At 48.2% G+C, this 13,405-nt stretch overlaps 1 protein-coding gene across 2 annotated transcripts in view; it reads left to right on the top strand.

The window, feature by feature from the left end:
- The window catches only part of PAX7 (paired box 7), a 133,579-nt gene that overhangs the window by 119,595 nt on the left and 579 nt on the right, over nt 1–13,405 (top strand). For both annotated transcript variants that reach the window (XM_006883596.1, XM_006883597.1), the window contains exon 8: nt 1,412–1,658. In XM_006883596.1, the coding sequence (XP_006883658.1) occupies nt 1,412–1,658 (247 nt within the window). The remainder of the gene's footprint in view (nt 1–1,411; nt 1,659–13,405) is intronic.

Raw genomic sequence — 13,405 nt, 5'->3', positions numbered from 1 at the left:
GACAAACCCTCCCAAGGATCTCCCTTCACTCACTTGTCCTTCAGGAGGAAGGGCAGTGGGACCACTGTGTTTTCCTTGAGCTCCTCAGTCTGATCTTGGGACCTCAGCCTCTTGTGAAGGGGAACAGAGTTAGTATTTGTGTTGGAGACAGTGGGTGACTTTCTTAATGTGAGTGGAAAGTTCCAGACTGAGAACCTGATGGGAATCCTGGTGCATCCAGATGTGACCTGGATGGAAAAGAATCTGCATCTCCTGTACCCAAGTCAAGTGCCACAGTTTCCTTGGAAACCTCCTTCTAGAAGTGATATTCAGGAAGCAATTGACCAAGAGTGTCAGACCAATCATACAATCCCTCACCCCTCTTTCCCTCCACCACTATCCAGTGCACCCTCACTGCTGATGGGCCCACCACAAAGGCTGCTAAAGCAGTTCATGCAGAGGGAGGTTAGAGACCTCTGCTCCCTGATCTCTAAGAAAGCAGTGTTGCCCAAGCATCCAGATGACGCTCTGCCTCTGGTAGACCTTCTCTGTCTTCACAATGCATTATGGGATGATGCACCATTCAGTCTCATCGAAATCCCACACATGCAGCAGAGAGAGTCACACGCTTGGCAGGCCCCATGCGCTTGACTCTACCCTTGAGTGAAAAGGTAAAGGAGAGGTGATTCCAGGGCAGAGAGCAGGGGGCCTGGGAGTAGTGAGGGGAGGACCCACTCCAGGCTTTATGTAGCTCTTTTAAAGCACTGCCCGTGCACTCTGGTGCTGTAGGGGTAAGAAGCTGAGAGTGAGACAAAGCCCAACAGATGTGGCTTCCTGCTCTAACCTTTGTGTTTGGAGACAAGGAATCCTAAGTCTGATGGAGGAAGGTACCATTTCCTGTCCTTGGGAAGTTGCCTGTCTGATTCATTCACGCATGCATGCATTCATTCACTCATTGATTATGCATACAGACCCCAGATATCCACATCCTGGAGGTGTGGAGGGGAATAAGCCCTGGTGGTGCACTGGGTAAGCACTTGGCTGTTAACTGAAAGAATGGCAATTTGAGCCCAGCTAGGAGTTTTCAGTAAGGAAAGACCTGGTGACCTGCATGCTCAGAGATCAGGGCCAGGAAAACCCAGAGGTGCAGTTCTGCTTGGTCACAGGGATCACTAGGAGTTGCAGTCAACTCAATGGCACCAAACCACAAAGCTCTGTGGATCAGGACCTAGCCCGGAGAAACCACTAAAGGCCGGTAACTGTCACAGCCACAAGGGCAAGCAAACCAGGCAGCCTGAGGTCTCAGCGCTGCAGAAACCTCCATGGAGTAAAATCTCATGTATCCTCTCGTCTGCAGGTCTGTAGGTCTGTCCTGAGTCACCAGCCCTGCCGGCTGGGCTGACTCCCGCTGTCCCCCCCCCCCCCCCCGCAGGTGATGAGCATTCTGAGCAACCCCAGCGCAGTGCCGCCACAGCCGCAGGCCGACTTCTCCATCTCCCCGCTGCACGGAGGCTTGGACTCGGCCTCCTCCATCTCTGCCAGCTGCAGCCAGCGGGCCGACTCCATCAAGCCGGGAGACAGCCTGCCCACCTCCCAGTCCTACTGCCCGCCCACCTACAGTACCACCGGCTACAGCGTGGACCCCGTGGCTGGCTACCAGTATGGCCAGTATGGTCAGAGTGAGTACTCACTGTCCCAGCCCTGCCTCACCCAGGGGCCTCTCGTTAATCAATAGAGAATGGCAAGTGTGTGTATGTGTGTGTGTGTGTCCATTTCAGAGACCCGGAAACTGAGGTCCAGAAAGGAAGGACAGTTGACCTAAGAGTCCCCACCTGGCTGGGTCCTCTCTCCAGTAGACCTAATGCCATCTATCTACAAATGGTATCTCCAACTTGATGGTACATAACAACAACAACAACAACAAATGTCATTCAATTTTTTTAGGGGGAGCTACATTTAAAAAATTTTAACAGTGGGAAAAAAAGAGCAAGTGGACTGATTTTGTGAAACCCTGTTTTTCCAAAATAGCATTTCAACCTGTCACCTGTGTAAAAATTGACATCGTTTACATGCTTATTTTTCCCCTAAGCATTTGAAATCCACTTGTGTATTTTGCATTTACATTTTCATTTGTATACACTCATTTTCAGTGGAAATAACTTGCCCTGTGTTTAGATTGCATAAATATTGAAGTGAGGAGTAGACCCACATTCCCAAGGTGCTCCAAGTAGAAGTGAAAGTGTTCTAGTAACTAAACAGTTAGATGGGCTGCTGGTCAGAGGGTCAGCGGCTTTGGTCCTCCAGCCGCTCTGCAGGAGGAAAACGAGACAGTTGGCTTCTGTTAAGATTTACAGCCTCAGAACCCTGTCCGTGAAGGATCACCGTGACTCAGAATCAACTCAGCAACAGTGGGCCCTGGCTTGATAATACCTAAATAGAGAAAACATCTGGGTTTTAAAAAAAATTTACATAAGACAAAATAAAATGCAAAAATAGTGTTCCTCAGTCAGCCCACCAGCCACACTCCAAGTGCTCAGAAGTCACTGTGGCAAGCAACCCACTGAACAGGGTAGTGGTAGAGAAACTCCATCAGCCCACAGCCTCTTCTCCTTATCCCCATATGCCTTGGTTTCCCCAAATTTCAACCTGGTCTCACATGCTCCTACCCCGCCCCCCATGCCTTTGGCACCTTGCCTGAAGGTGTGGATGGGGGGCCCTCAGACCCAAGGCTAGAAAAGGCAAGCACAGACACAGCTACTTGCTGGCAGGCCAGAAGTAGGGCAGGCCTGGGCGAGACCAGGAGCTGGAGGTCACCCAGCAGGTCAGCCCCCCTCAGGCCCCACCTCCTGCCAACCGCCTCACCTGCTGGTGTCAAACTAATCAGAAGGGCGTGTGTCCTGGCTGGGAGACCTCTAAGCCTGGGGGTATCCTCTCCTCTAGCCGCCACTCTGGCCAGGCCTCCCTGACCCCAACATCCTGACCCCTCCCCAACTCATTCCTCCTCCCATAGCCTTGGCCTCCATGGCTCAATGAGGGCCAGCTGTGCCGTCCTCCACCTCCCAGCTGTCAGCCTGGCCGCTTCCTGTGCATGGATGTACTTGCATGCACATATACATGGACTTGTACGTGTGTGCATGTGAGTGTGAACACCTGTCACGTATTACCGTTTGGCTCTGTGTGTGTATGTGAGTGGAATGCACGTGTGCACTGGGTCTGTGTGTTCTGGCATACAGTGTTAGTGCCTATGTGTGTGCGTACAGGTGAGTACATGTTCATACGTGTGTGTGAGGGATTACGTGCACAGGTGCCTGTTCACATGTGAAAGTCCAAACGAGCATAACGTGTGCATGTAGTGTGTCTGGACTCGTGTACACTCACAGATCCACGTGAGACACAGCTGTAGCACGAGAGAGTGTGCTTAAATATGCACAGGGCCTGCGCACGGCTGGGTGTGTTGTATGTAGCGGAATGTATTTGGCATATGTGCTGAGCATGAGGTGTGGTATGGAGATTTATCACACATGGGTGTGTATGTGTGTACAGATGAGTGTTGTTGTGTACTGTCGAATCAGAACTGACCCAGACCAGACCCTCAGTGGGCTTACAGAGGCAGAAAATCGTTCAAGAGCAGATTAACTATCTTTCTCCTGGTGGATTCAAACTGCATGCTTTCGGGTTGGTAGTTCAGCTCCTTACCACTAGACCCCCAGAGCTCCCTTGTGTAATCGTAGGGGTGCGTATATTCAAGCATGGGTATGGCTGTGTGTGTGTGTAAATGCACATTGAAGCATGATACATATGGGGGACCTGAGTGCATGCGCGCTCGCTCTCTCTCTCTTTCTCTCTCTCTCTCTCTCTCTCTCACACACACACACACACACTCACAGGGAACAAGTGTGTGGAGGTATAAAACATGTGTACGCATACATGTTTGAGTGTTGGGAGTGTTTCCAGAGGGGCCCAGAGCGCCCCGCTGACCCAGGCCATGTTCTCAGGCGCAGGGCCGGACACACATGCTCTTGATAAAGGTTTGGGAGTAGTTCTGGCGGCCGCAGCAGCCCTGGGCCTGGGGCAGGCGTTAGTCACACCCAGAGCCCCATGCCCTGCTCTAGGGGCGCCTGCCCAACTCGGAAATAAAATTAACCCCAAAGCTAGCACAGGGGGCAGCAGGAGAGGGGGGCATCAAAAGGGAAGGGGCCAGGAGGTGAGAAAGGAGTATTTGTTCCTCTTTGCTCAGGAACAGCTGGAGCAGAGCAATGTGTCTTCCCCTCCTCCCTGGTCACCCTTCTGTCCCTCCTCTCCCACTTGCCATCCCCCTCTAGGTCCACCCTTGCTCCCCTGGCTCCCTTAGGCTCCTCCTGGGACAGCTTGGCCCTTCCTGAGCCAATTCTCTAGTCTTTTCCAGAAGGAACCCCAGCAGAGACTCTATTTGTTATAGGTGGATTTACGTCCACCAGACATTAAGTGCTGTGGAGCCCACTCTGACTCATAGAGACTCTGAACGACGGATCTGAGCCCTGCCCTATCCTGTGCCCTCCTGATCATCTCTGTGTGGTAAATACTCACCTCTGTGCCTGGGGTTGTAATCCTATTTGGGGATGGGCTGTCTTTGTTATGTTAATAATGAGGGATTAGTGTAGGGGTGTATCTTGAGCCAATCTCTTTTGAGATATAAAAGAGATTAAAGAAGCTAGCAGAGGAGAGATGGCATATGATAGATGCCAAGATGTGTGGAGATAGATCTCCAGGGGACCGGAAAGCAGAAGCTGATGGCACAAGGACATTCCTCTAGAGCCAACAGAGAGAAGCTTCCCCCACTAGAGCCAGCACCCCAAATCCAGACTTCTAGATTCCCAAACTGTGAGAAGGAAAAAAAAAATTATGTGTTTGTTAAAGCCATCCACTCACCATATGTCTGTTACAATAGCATTACGTAACCGTTCCCCACACAGAAGGTTCTGGATTGGGCTGCACTGAGTGGGAAGAAAATTGCTGTTCTGCGACCAATTAGTGTGGACAAGTCATCTGCCTTGCTTCTTTGGGCCTCCATCATCTCATCTGTAAAATGGGTCTTTAAGTTCTTCTGTTGTTCAATGAAACCTGCAACAGTTGGAACCCTTGTAAGGCAAGAACTTGTTTGTTGTTATGTGCCATCGAGTCGCTTAGTGACCCTATGTACCCTAAACCCTGCTCTATGTCTTGCCAATCTTATTGTCTTTGACACACCTATCCACATTACCCCAGTGACTGAATCAATCCAACTCATTGAGGGTCTTCCCCTCCTGTGCTGAACTATTAGAGAAGAAAAATCTAGATATTTCCACTAAAACAAGTGATGAAGACTGGCTCTATCCTGTCAAAGGTAGAAACCTTGAGAGACATGGAAAAACAAGGCAGACCCATCTAGTTCCAGCTTTCACAGGTTTCATTGTCCCATGTGCCTCACCTTTGACCTTCTGGAAACTTCAAGTCTGCCCCACAAGTATGACTGGGTGTTAAAACCCGTGTGTAGCTGCACACATCCCAGCCCAACCCTATGGCTACACAGGTGCCCTGTCATCTGCTCACTCTGTGCCTGGATGGTGAGTCTTATGCTGAAGACCTTCGAGTCCCCTCAAGGTATAACCACCTGAGGGCTCAAGAGTAGAGAAGAGCTAGCCACTGGGCCAAGCACCTGCATCTTCTCATTCTGTGTAGATCTCAAATCCCCCATCCCCAAACCAAACTCAAACTCGTTACCACCATGTCAGTTCTAACTTATGGTGACCCATGTGTTACACAGTACAATTGCCCCATAGGGTTATTATTTGTTCCCAAGGTACAGATGCAATACAGGCTTCCTAGTAACTCAACAGTGAACCAAAAGTTTGGTAGTTCAAATCCACCAGCTACCTAACCCACAGGAGAAAGATGTAGTGGTCTGCTTCAGTAACTGTTTATATAAAGCCATTGAAAACCACATAGAGAAGCTCTCTTCTGTCCTGTAGGATCAATATGAGTTGAAATAGACTGGAAGGTGATGAGTTTGGTTTTTGGTTTAAGTTTATAGCTGCAAAACCTAAGTCTCATTGAGGAAAAGTAACGTTTCTAGAGTTGCACAGTAGGTGAATTCTAAGTGCCCACTCCGTGTCTCCTAGCTTCAAATCAGTTCTCTTTTGACCAAACCACAGATCTCTGCAAGACACCCAAAAATGATTCACTAGATCCACTGGTATGTGGATTCGAGTCCATTACCTTTCCCCTTAGAGAGCTCTGGTGGCCAAGTGGCGAGAAGCTGCCCTGCAATCCCAAAGGCACGCAGTTCAAGGCCACCAGCTGCTCCACTGGGAGAAGGACAGGCAATCTTCTCCCATGTGATTAACTGCCACTGAAAGTCCACTGGAGGGTCAGCTATGGGTCAATTATGACTCATCAGCGCACAACCACCACCACTGCCTTTCATGCAGACAGACATAGTGACAGATGTGTGCACAGAGCTTTACTGGTAATGTGTGTACACTCAGTGTCCCGGTTACTTACCACTGCTGTAACAAAAGACAACATGAATGAATGGCACAAGTGAGTGATTTTAAAGAACAGAAGTTTATTTTCTCACAGTTCAAGAGAACAGAAGTAAAAATTCAAGATGAAATTCTAGGAGGTGGTCCTTCGTTGTCTATTTCAGCTGCTGACAATCTTTGACATTTCTGGGTTTGTAGATGTAGCTCCTCGTGTGTCTGTCATCATATGGGAGTGTGTGTGCGTGTCTGTGATTATTCTGATCTTTGGATAACTCAGAAGTGATTAGGCTTAGGACTCACCCTACAGCAATGCCGTGACTCACAGCAGCCCCATGGACAACAGACTTATCGGAACTTTGTCCTATCCTGCGGCATCCTCACAATCTGAGACACACTCCAGCCCATTATTAATGTCCTTGTGTCCATCCATCTTGTTAAGGGTCTTTCCTGGAATGTTGTCAGGAGGGGCCAGTCACAGGAAAAAAGAAATGTGGAGGGTCAACATAAAAGAGAAAGATCCTCCACAAGGTGGTCCCTCAGCAACAATAACTAACAATGGGCTCAAGCATGTCAGAGAGGATGAGGACGGCATAGGGTCGCTACGAGTCACAGGCAACTCAATGGCTCTTAACAACAACAGTAACAGAAAGGGGGAGGCTCAGAGGAAGTGGAACAGGTCTACACCCATAGGGCTCCATTAATAAAGGAAAAACCTTTTTTTCCAAACTGGGTGATATTTACATGTATAGGATTGAGATTTTAACACATGTTTTGGAGGGACATAATTAAATCTAAAAACATGTTGCTTCCACATCAGTGTCAAATTGTGTGTAAAGGAAGGAGTGAGTTTATTGAGCATCTACTATGGGGTCAGACTCATCATCCTAACAGCCACTTTGTGCACTGTGCGCGGTTACTCCCGTTTGGGAATGAGCTGCAGATAGGTTATCTGGCCATGGGCATCCAGCAGCTATGCACTGACTACCCACACCCACAGCACCATCTGAGAGATACGCACTTCCAGGTGTGAAGAGAATGCAGGAGGGCCACACGCTCCAGAAGCTGAGTCCTCTACCTGCCCTGAGCCTCTTATCTTCCCAGGGATCGCCACTTGTTCCTTTCTTGCTCCAGTCTGCCCACCTGTCCTTCTGTCCATCTATCCCCATCCCCGGGGAGGGATGGGGCAGAGGGGCAGAAATGGGGCACACAGTAGATTAATATGGCCCTGGTGTTCCCAGAGGCCAGGGCCATACTAATGATGGGACTGATAGAACGCAGAAGTGTGAAAAGAATTTTAATAGATCTGACAAGTCTAATAAGAATTTGTGTCTAGAAGGGTTCTCCTCTGGGGCCGCGGGCTGACGAGGCGCTGACGGCTGAGATTTGTTTACCAGTTGGCACTGCCGCCACAGCTCCTGCCAACTCTCGATTAATCTAATTTGAGATGTTTAGAGCCCAGGCACAGGCACGAGGCAGAGGAGGGGAGCCATGGAGAGACAGAGGGACAGGGAGGGCCGTTGACAGAGGCCGTAATGAGAAATGTCACAGCCCTGCCCTCGCTGCCCCCTCAGCTCGACCACACTGAGGAACTGGCTCTGCCCTCGAAGTTGGTTAGGTCATCGGTCAAGTTTGGCTTCTTGGGGGTCTCCTGATCATCTTGATGGGACATGGCTATACTATGTGCTGATTAACTGGGGGGATTAAAAAGGGAGAGACAGACAGAGGGGTTAGAGGCACAATTAGAACATAGTTAGACTCTTCCATCTCCTGTTCAGTGGATGGCTGTGGGCCATCAGAAAAAAATTCTTTCTGTGTCTCAGTTTCTACATTTGCAAAATGGGAACCACAGTGTCTAAAGCATGAGGCTGTTGAAAATATTATATGAGTGAATGTCTGCTTGATTGAATTGGAGCTGACCCTCCTGCTGGCTTTCAGAGGCAGTAAATTGTGTAGGATGAGATTGCCCCTTTCTCCTGTGGTTCGAACTATGTGCCTTTGGGTTGGCAATACAACTTCTTACCCATCAGTCATTAGAGCTCCCTATAGACCTGCTTAGTACATAGGGAGAGCTCAGTACACAAGGGGTCATGCTGCGTTGCTTTCCCTCTTGTCAGTCACAGTCAGCTCTTCCAGCAGCACTCACAGGTCAACCTGTAGAGGATGGTGTGAGAGTCAACGTGGCGTGGAACAACCACAGGCAGGCAGCAACTTTCTGGGACCCAAGAGAAGGTCATCTGACGTGGTGACTTTCCCTTATGCCCTGGACAAGGCATTTACATTTCCTCCAGTGGAAAATGGGACCATTCCAGTATCCTGAGTAGAGTCTCGTACACTCTCAAGTGCTGTCCCCTTGAAAGGGTCTATCGCATAAGAAGCTGTAGGGAGGAACTTTTTTATGAAGGCGGGTTATGAACTGGCAACAGACCACATGGGTTTGAATCCTGGCTCTACAACGTATGAGATGGATGGTCTCCCAGGTATGCCTGGCTCTCTCTCTGGAAGCCTCCATTTCTTCATTGGCAACATGGGGATAATAACACTGCCAACCTCATAGACCCATAAGAATTACATGAGAAAACACACACACACACACACACACACACACACACACACACACACACGGCTTAGACAAACAGGCTCGGCACAGAGCCAGCTCTTAGGATATAGTAGTAGCTCCTCTTCTTCAGAGTCTTACACTCACTCTGAGAATAAGACCACCTGAGGCCCAGGGAAGACTGGCTCCAAGCAGCTGGAATGATATGCCCAGTGCTGCAGAGTCCTCCCAAGACCAGGCATGGGAGATGCCCCTTACCCACATCCAGTATAAGGGCTTGACCACAAGACCCTGTTCCATCAACTGAGAGCCTCAGAAGTAGCCCCAAGGGTTCTGTTTGTGCCCTGAGCAGGCATCATTTTGCCCTTATCACTCACCATGGAGCACAGACACCCCAAAGATATCTCAAAGCATTTGCATGTCCTTTAGGAACCTAGGGATGCTCTGAGCATCTGACATCTTAATAAAACAGTATCTCAGTGAATCATCACAGCAGCCGTTGAGGCAGGCCGGAATGTGTTGCCCCACATTGTGGCTGATGATGTCAGGTGCCTCTGAGCCAGCTCCAACTCACAGTGACCATATGCCCAACAGGCCCACCGGCATCCCTGGGCCATCTTTACAACCTTTGCTCTGTTTGAGGCCCTTGTTGCAACAACTGCCGTCAATCCGTCTTCTCGAAGGCCTTCTTCCTTTTCACTGATGTTCTACTTTTACTTTAAGATTATTTCTGCTGGAGGAAATTATGCAACAATGAATGATTTTTTTTTTTAAATGAACTGGAGAGGGAGAGGGAGGAAAATGTGCAACAATGAATGCATGAAAATCCAAGTTTTCTGTAAACTTTTGTTAAAATCACAATTAAAAAAGGCTTATGTCCTCCAGGAACATCTAATTAAGTAAGACAGTGTCTTACTTTGCTTCTAAGAAACATTCTGACTTTATTTCCTTCAACACTGGCTGTTCTCCTGGCGGTCAGTATTCTTCAGCAACATCTTAAGTCAAAGCTGTCAGTTCTTCTTCAGTCTTCCTTGTTCATTGCTCAGCTTTCACATACCTGTAAAGCAATTGAAAAGACTATGGCTTGGGTCAGAACCACCTTCATATTTAAAGGGACATCTTTGCTTTTTACAGATGAAGAAATTAAGAGAGGTAAAGTGATTATTTCCTCATACAGTAAGTTTCTGAGACTCTTAAGCTGCCCATTTGTTCTTTGTCTTTTTGCTCTTATCAAGGATTACATTCATTACTAAATCCCAGGCGTAGGACCTCCCCACCAATTTTTGCTGTTATTATTAAGGTGTCATCAATTAGGTTCTGCCTCATAGTGATCCTGTGAACAACATACTAGCATTTCCTGGTCCTGAGCCATCTTCACAGTCTCCAGCCTACTCCAGGCTAGTCCAGACCGCAATTACAGCCACTGTGTCACTGCATCTTAGGGAGGGTCTTGCTCTTTTCCCACTGATCTTCTGTTTTATAAGGCATGATGTCTTTCTCCAGAGGCTGGCCCTTCCTGATAAGTGGTCAATGTGTGCCAGACAAAGTCTCACTGTCCTTGCTTCTAAGGAGTGTCCTGGCTGTACTTCCTCTGGTACAGATGTGTTTGTTCTTTTGGCAAACAGTATTCAAATGCATCAGTCCTTCAGACTTCCTTAGACATTGTTCAACTTTCATATGCGTATGAGGTAAATGAAAATACTGTGACTTGGATCAAGCACATATCTTATCCTCAAAGGGACATGGCTGCCCGATAGCATTTCAAAGAGGTCCCGTTTCGATGACTTGCCCAATTTAATAACGCATCATTTGCTTTCTTGACTCCTGCTTCTATGGGTGTTGATTGTAGATTCAATTAAGTTAAATCCCTGACAGTTTCAATCTCATCATGATCCTATCGACATCATTATTGTGATCTTGTCAATTATCTTATCATGAAGCTGTTTACTGGTGCCGTTGTGGGGATTTTGCCATATGGTACAGGGGAGGTTGTAATCTTTGAATGTCACCAGTCAGCACCTCAAGTCTTCTCCACTTGATGCAAGCAAGGTTGTGTCTTCTGCCTATGACAGGATGTTGAAGAGCCTTCCTCCAATCTTGATGCTGTGTTCTTCGTCACATAGTCCAGCTTCTTGGGTTATTTGCACGCATACAGATTTATGAATAAATATTGTGAAATGATGCGACTCTGACACACACCTTTCCTGATTTTATTTTATTTTAGTAATTTTAATGAAAATTTACAGAGATTTTGGATTTCCATTCATTCATTGTGGCACTTTTCTCCTTGTCCAGCACCCCCCCCCTTTCCTGATTTTAAACCCTTCAGCCCCCGCTTGTTCTGTTTGAATGGCTCACTCTTGGTCTACGCACAGGTTCAGTGTAAGCACGATGAAGCGTCTGGTATTCCTGTTCTTTGCATCCTTTTGCGTTCCCCTTTCCTGAGGATACCATGTGCCAGGCGCAGTGCTGAGTGCTATGCACAATCCCATCTAATACCCAAAATAGCTCCTTGAGGCCCAGGGAATTCTTGTCTCCATTTTACAGATGAGGAGGCTAAGGTTGAAGGTCCGAGGTGTCACACCCAATCACACAGCTAATAAATGACAGATGTAGAATTTGGACCTTGGTCATTTGACTCTGGGGGGAGGGACAGTTTAGTTACTGCTCTTTCTGGGCCTCACCCTCTGGCTACTCCCATCACTTCCTGGCCCCACCTACTTGCCCTAGGTAGGACCCTCCAACCTGGGAGAAACATGTAGAGCGTTGCAGAGTCCTTTGGTGGGTGGGTGACAGTGTGGACTGGGATCCCCACTCCTGTGCTCTTTCCATCTTCTTCTCACCTCTGCAGCCTGGAATCCCAGGAGGCTGATGTCTTCTCAGCTACAGATTCCGCTTAGGAAACAGCCTCTCTTCTTCAGGAGGTCTTGGTCACGTGCCCATCAAATCACTTGGTCAGGGCTGATTTCTGCTGTTGCCTCCAGCAGGCCCAAGTAATTAGTCAGGACAGCACACCTGTAGCCACACCTGCACACACACATACACACACACACACTGCCCAGGTGAGCACACACAGTATACATGGAGTACTTGCAGCCTGTGAGTCATGAACAAAAGCCCTTCCTACCTGTATCTTTAAGAATCTGTTGGTGACTCTTACCAAAGGCATACTGTTACTATTTCACTTCACTTTAGTGCAAGAAAAAGAGAGTGCTGGTGGCGTAGCCCTCAGGGAGTTGTGCTGCTAACCCAAAGGCAGCCCTTCTCTAGAGGTTTGAACGCACCAGCAACTCTGTGGGGGAAAGATGGGCAGGCTCCTCCCGTGCAACTTATAGCCTCCAAACTCCTGCTGGAGGCTCCGCTATGAGTTGGTCCGCTATGAGTTGGTGCTGAATCAACAGCAACGAGTCTGTGTTTTAGTGCGTGGAAAGGCTGGAAGCTCTTCCACTGGTTGAAGGCATGTGTGACAAGTGAAGATGATTCTGATGAAGAATTTGTTCCAAGTGGGTGTTGGTTCATTCTTCTCACAGTAAGGGTAAACTTAAATATCATTAAAGGAAACTAGAAGCTGTCCATGAGTCTTAACCTGGGGACTACACTTACCTGGTCCTGTGTGGGCATTTCCAGTTTGATTGCACAGGCGCATATTATGCAAGCACATACGCACGCGTGCACATGCACGCACACACACAGACATGCACGTGTACGTGTGCAAGTATTGCTCATGTGAGTGAGTGCCTTTTACTATCTCATGCGTAGATTTGTTTCACACTGTTGATGCATACACACACACACACACACACACACACACACACACACACGTGCATGCAACTCAGATGAACACACATCCTGCCCTCTCTATTCAGGTGACCAGAACCAACTAGGGTTAGAGTTCTTAGCTCTCTTCATATGAGGCTCCTGGTTCCTTCTTTCTGGGTCTCCTTAAGTTCACGTGCAAAAAAAAAGCAGCTTCGGCATTTTTGAGCCCAGGATCTTGCTTTCTATTTCATAAGTTGGTATCAGAGACCAGAGTAGGTAGAAGGGTCTGCTCTCCTTAACAGGGGACTTGGTGTGACTTGTCAGATGTTTCCAGGGTTGGGAAATGCAGATGCCTTCTTGGAAAGGTGGGATAATTTTACTTTATCCAACAAACATGAGTTTCCTTCAGTAGCTCCTTATAGAACCCATGAGAGAGCTGGGGGAAATGTATGATTGCTAAATATTTGTTGATTGATCAGAAAGGTGGAGAAAGAAGAAGCTGTGTGAAGAGATGAATGGGTGGATGGAGAGATGGGTAGGTGGATAGTTAAATGGTGAGTGGGTGGATAGACAGGTGCAGAGATGGATGGATGATGGATGGATGGATGGATGG

The sequence above is a fragment of the Elephantulus edwardii genome, unplaced genomic scaffold (assembly GCF_000299155.1).
Source record: "Elephantulus edwardii isolate Elephantulus edwardi_28Jun2011 unplaced genomic scaffold, EleEdw1.0 scaffold00028, whole genome shotgun sequence".
NCBI classification, from domain to species: Eukaryota; Metazoa; Chordata; class Mammalia; order Macroscelidea; family Macroscelididae; genus Elephantulus; species Elephantulus edwardii.
Note: the sequence above shows the minus strand (reverse complement) of the source record. Positions and strands in the feature narration are given on the sequence as shown.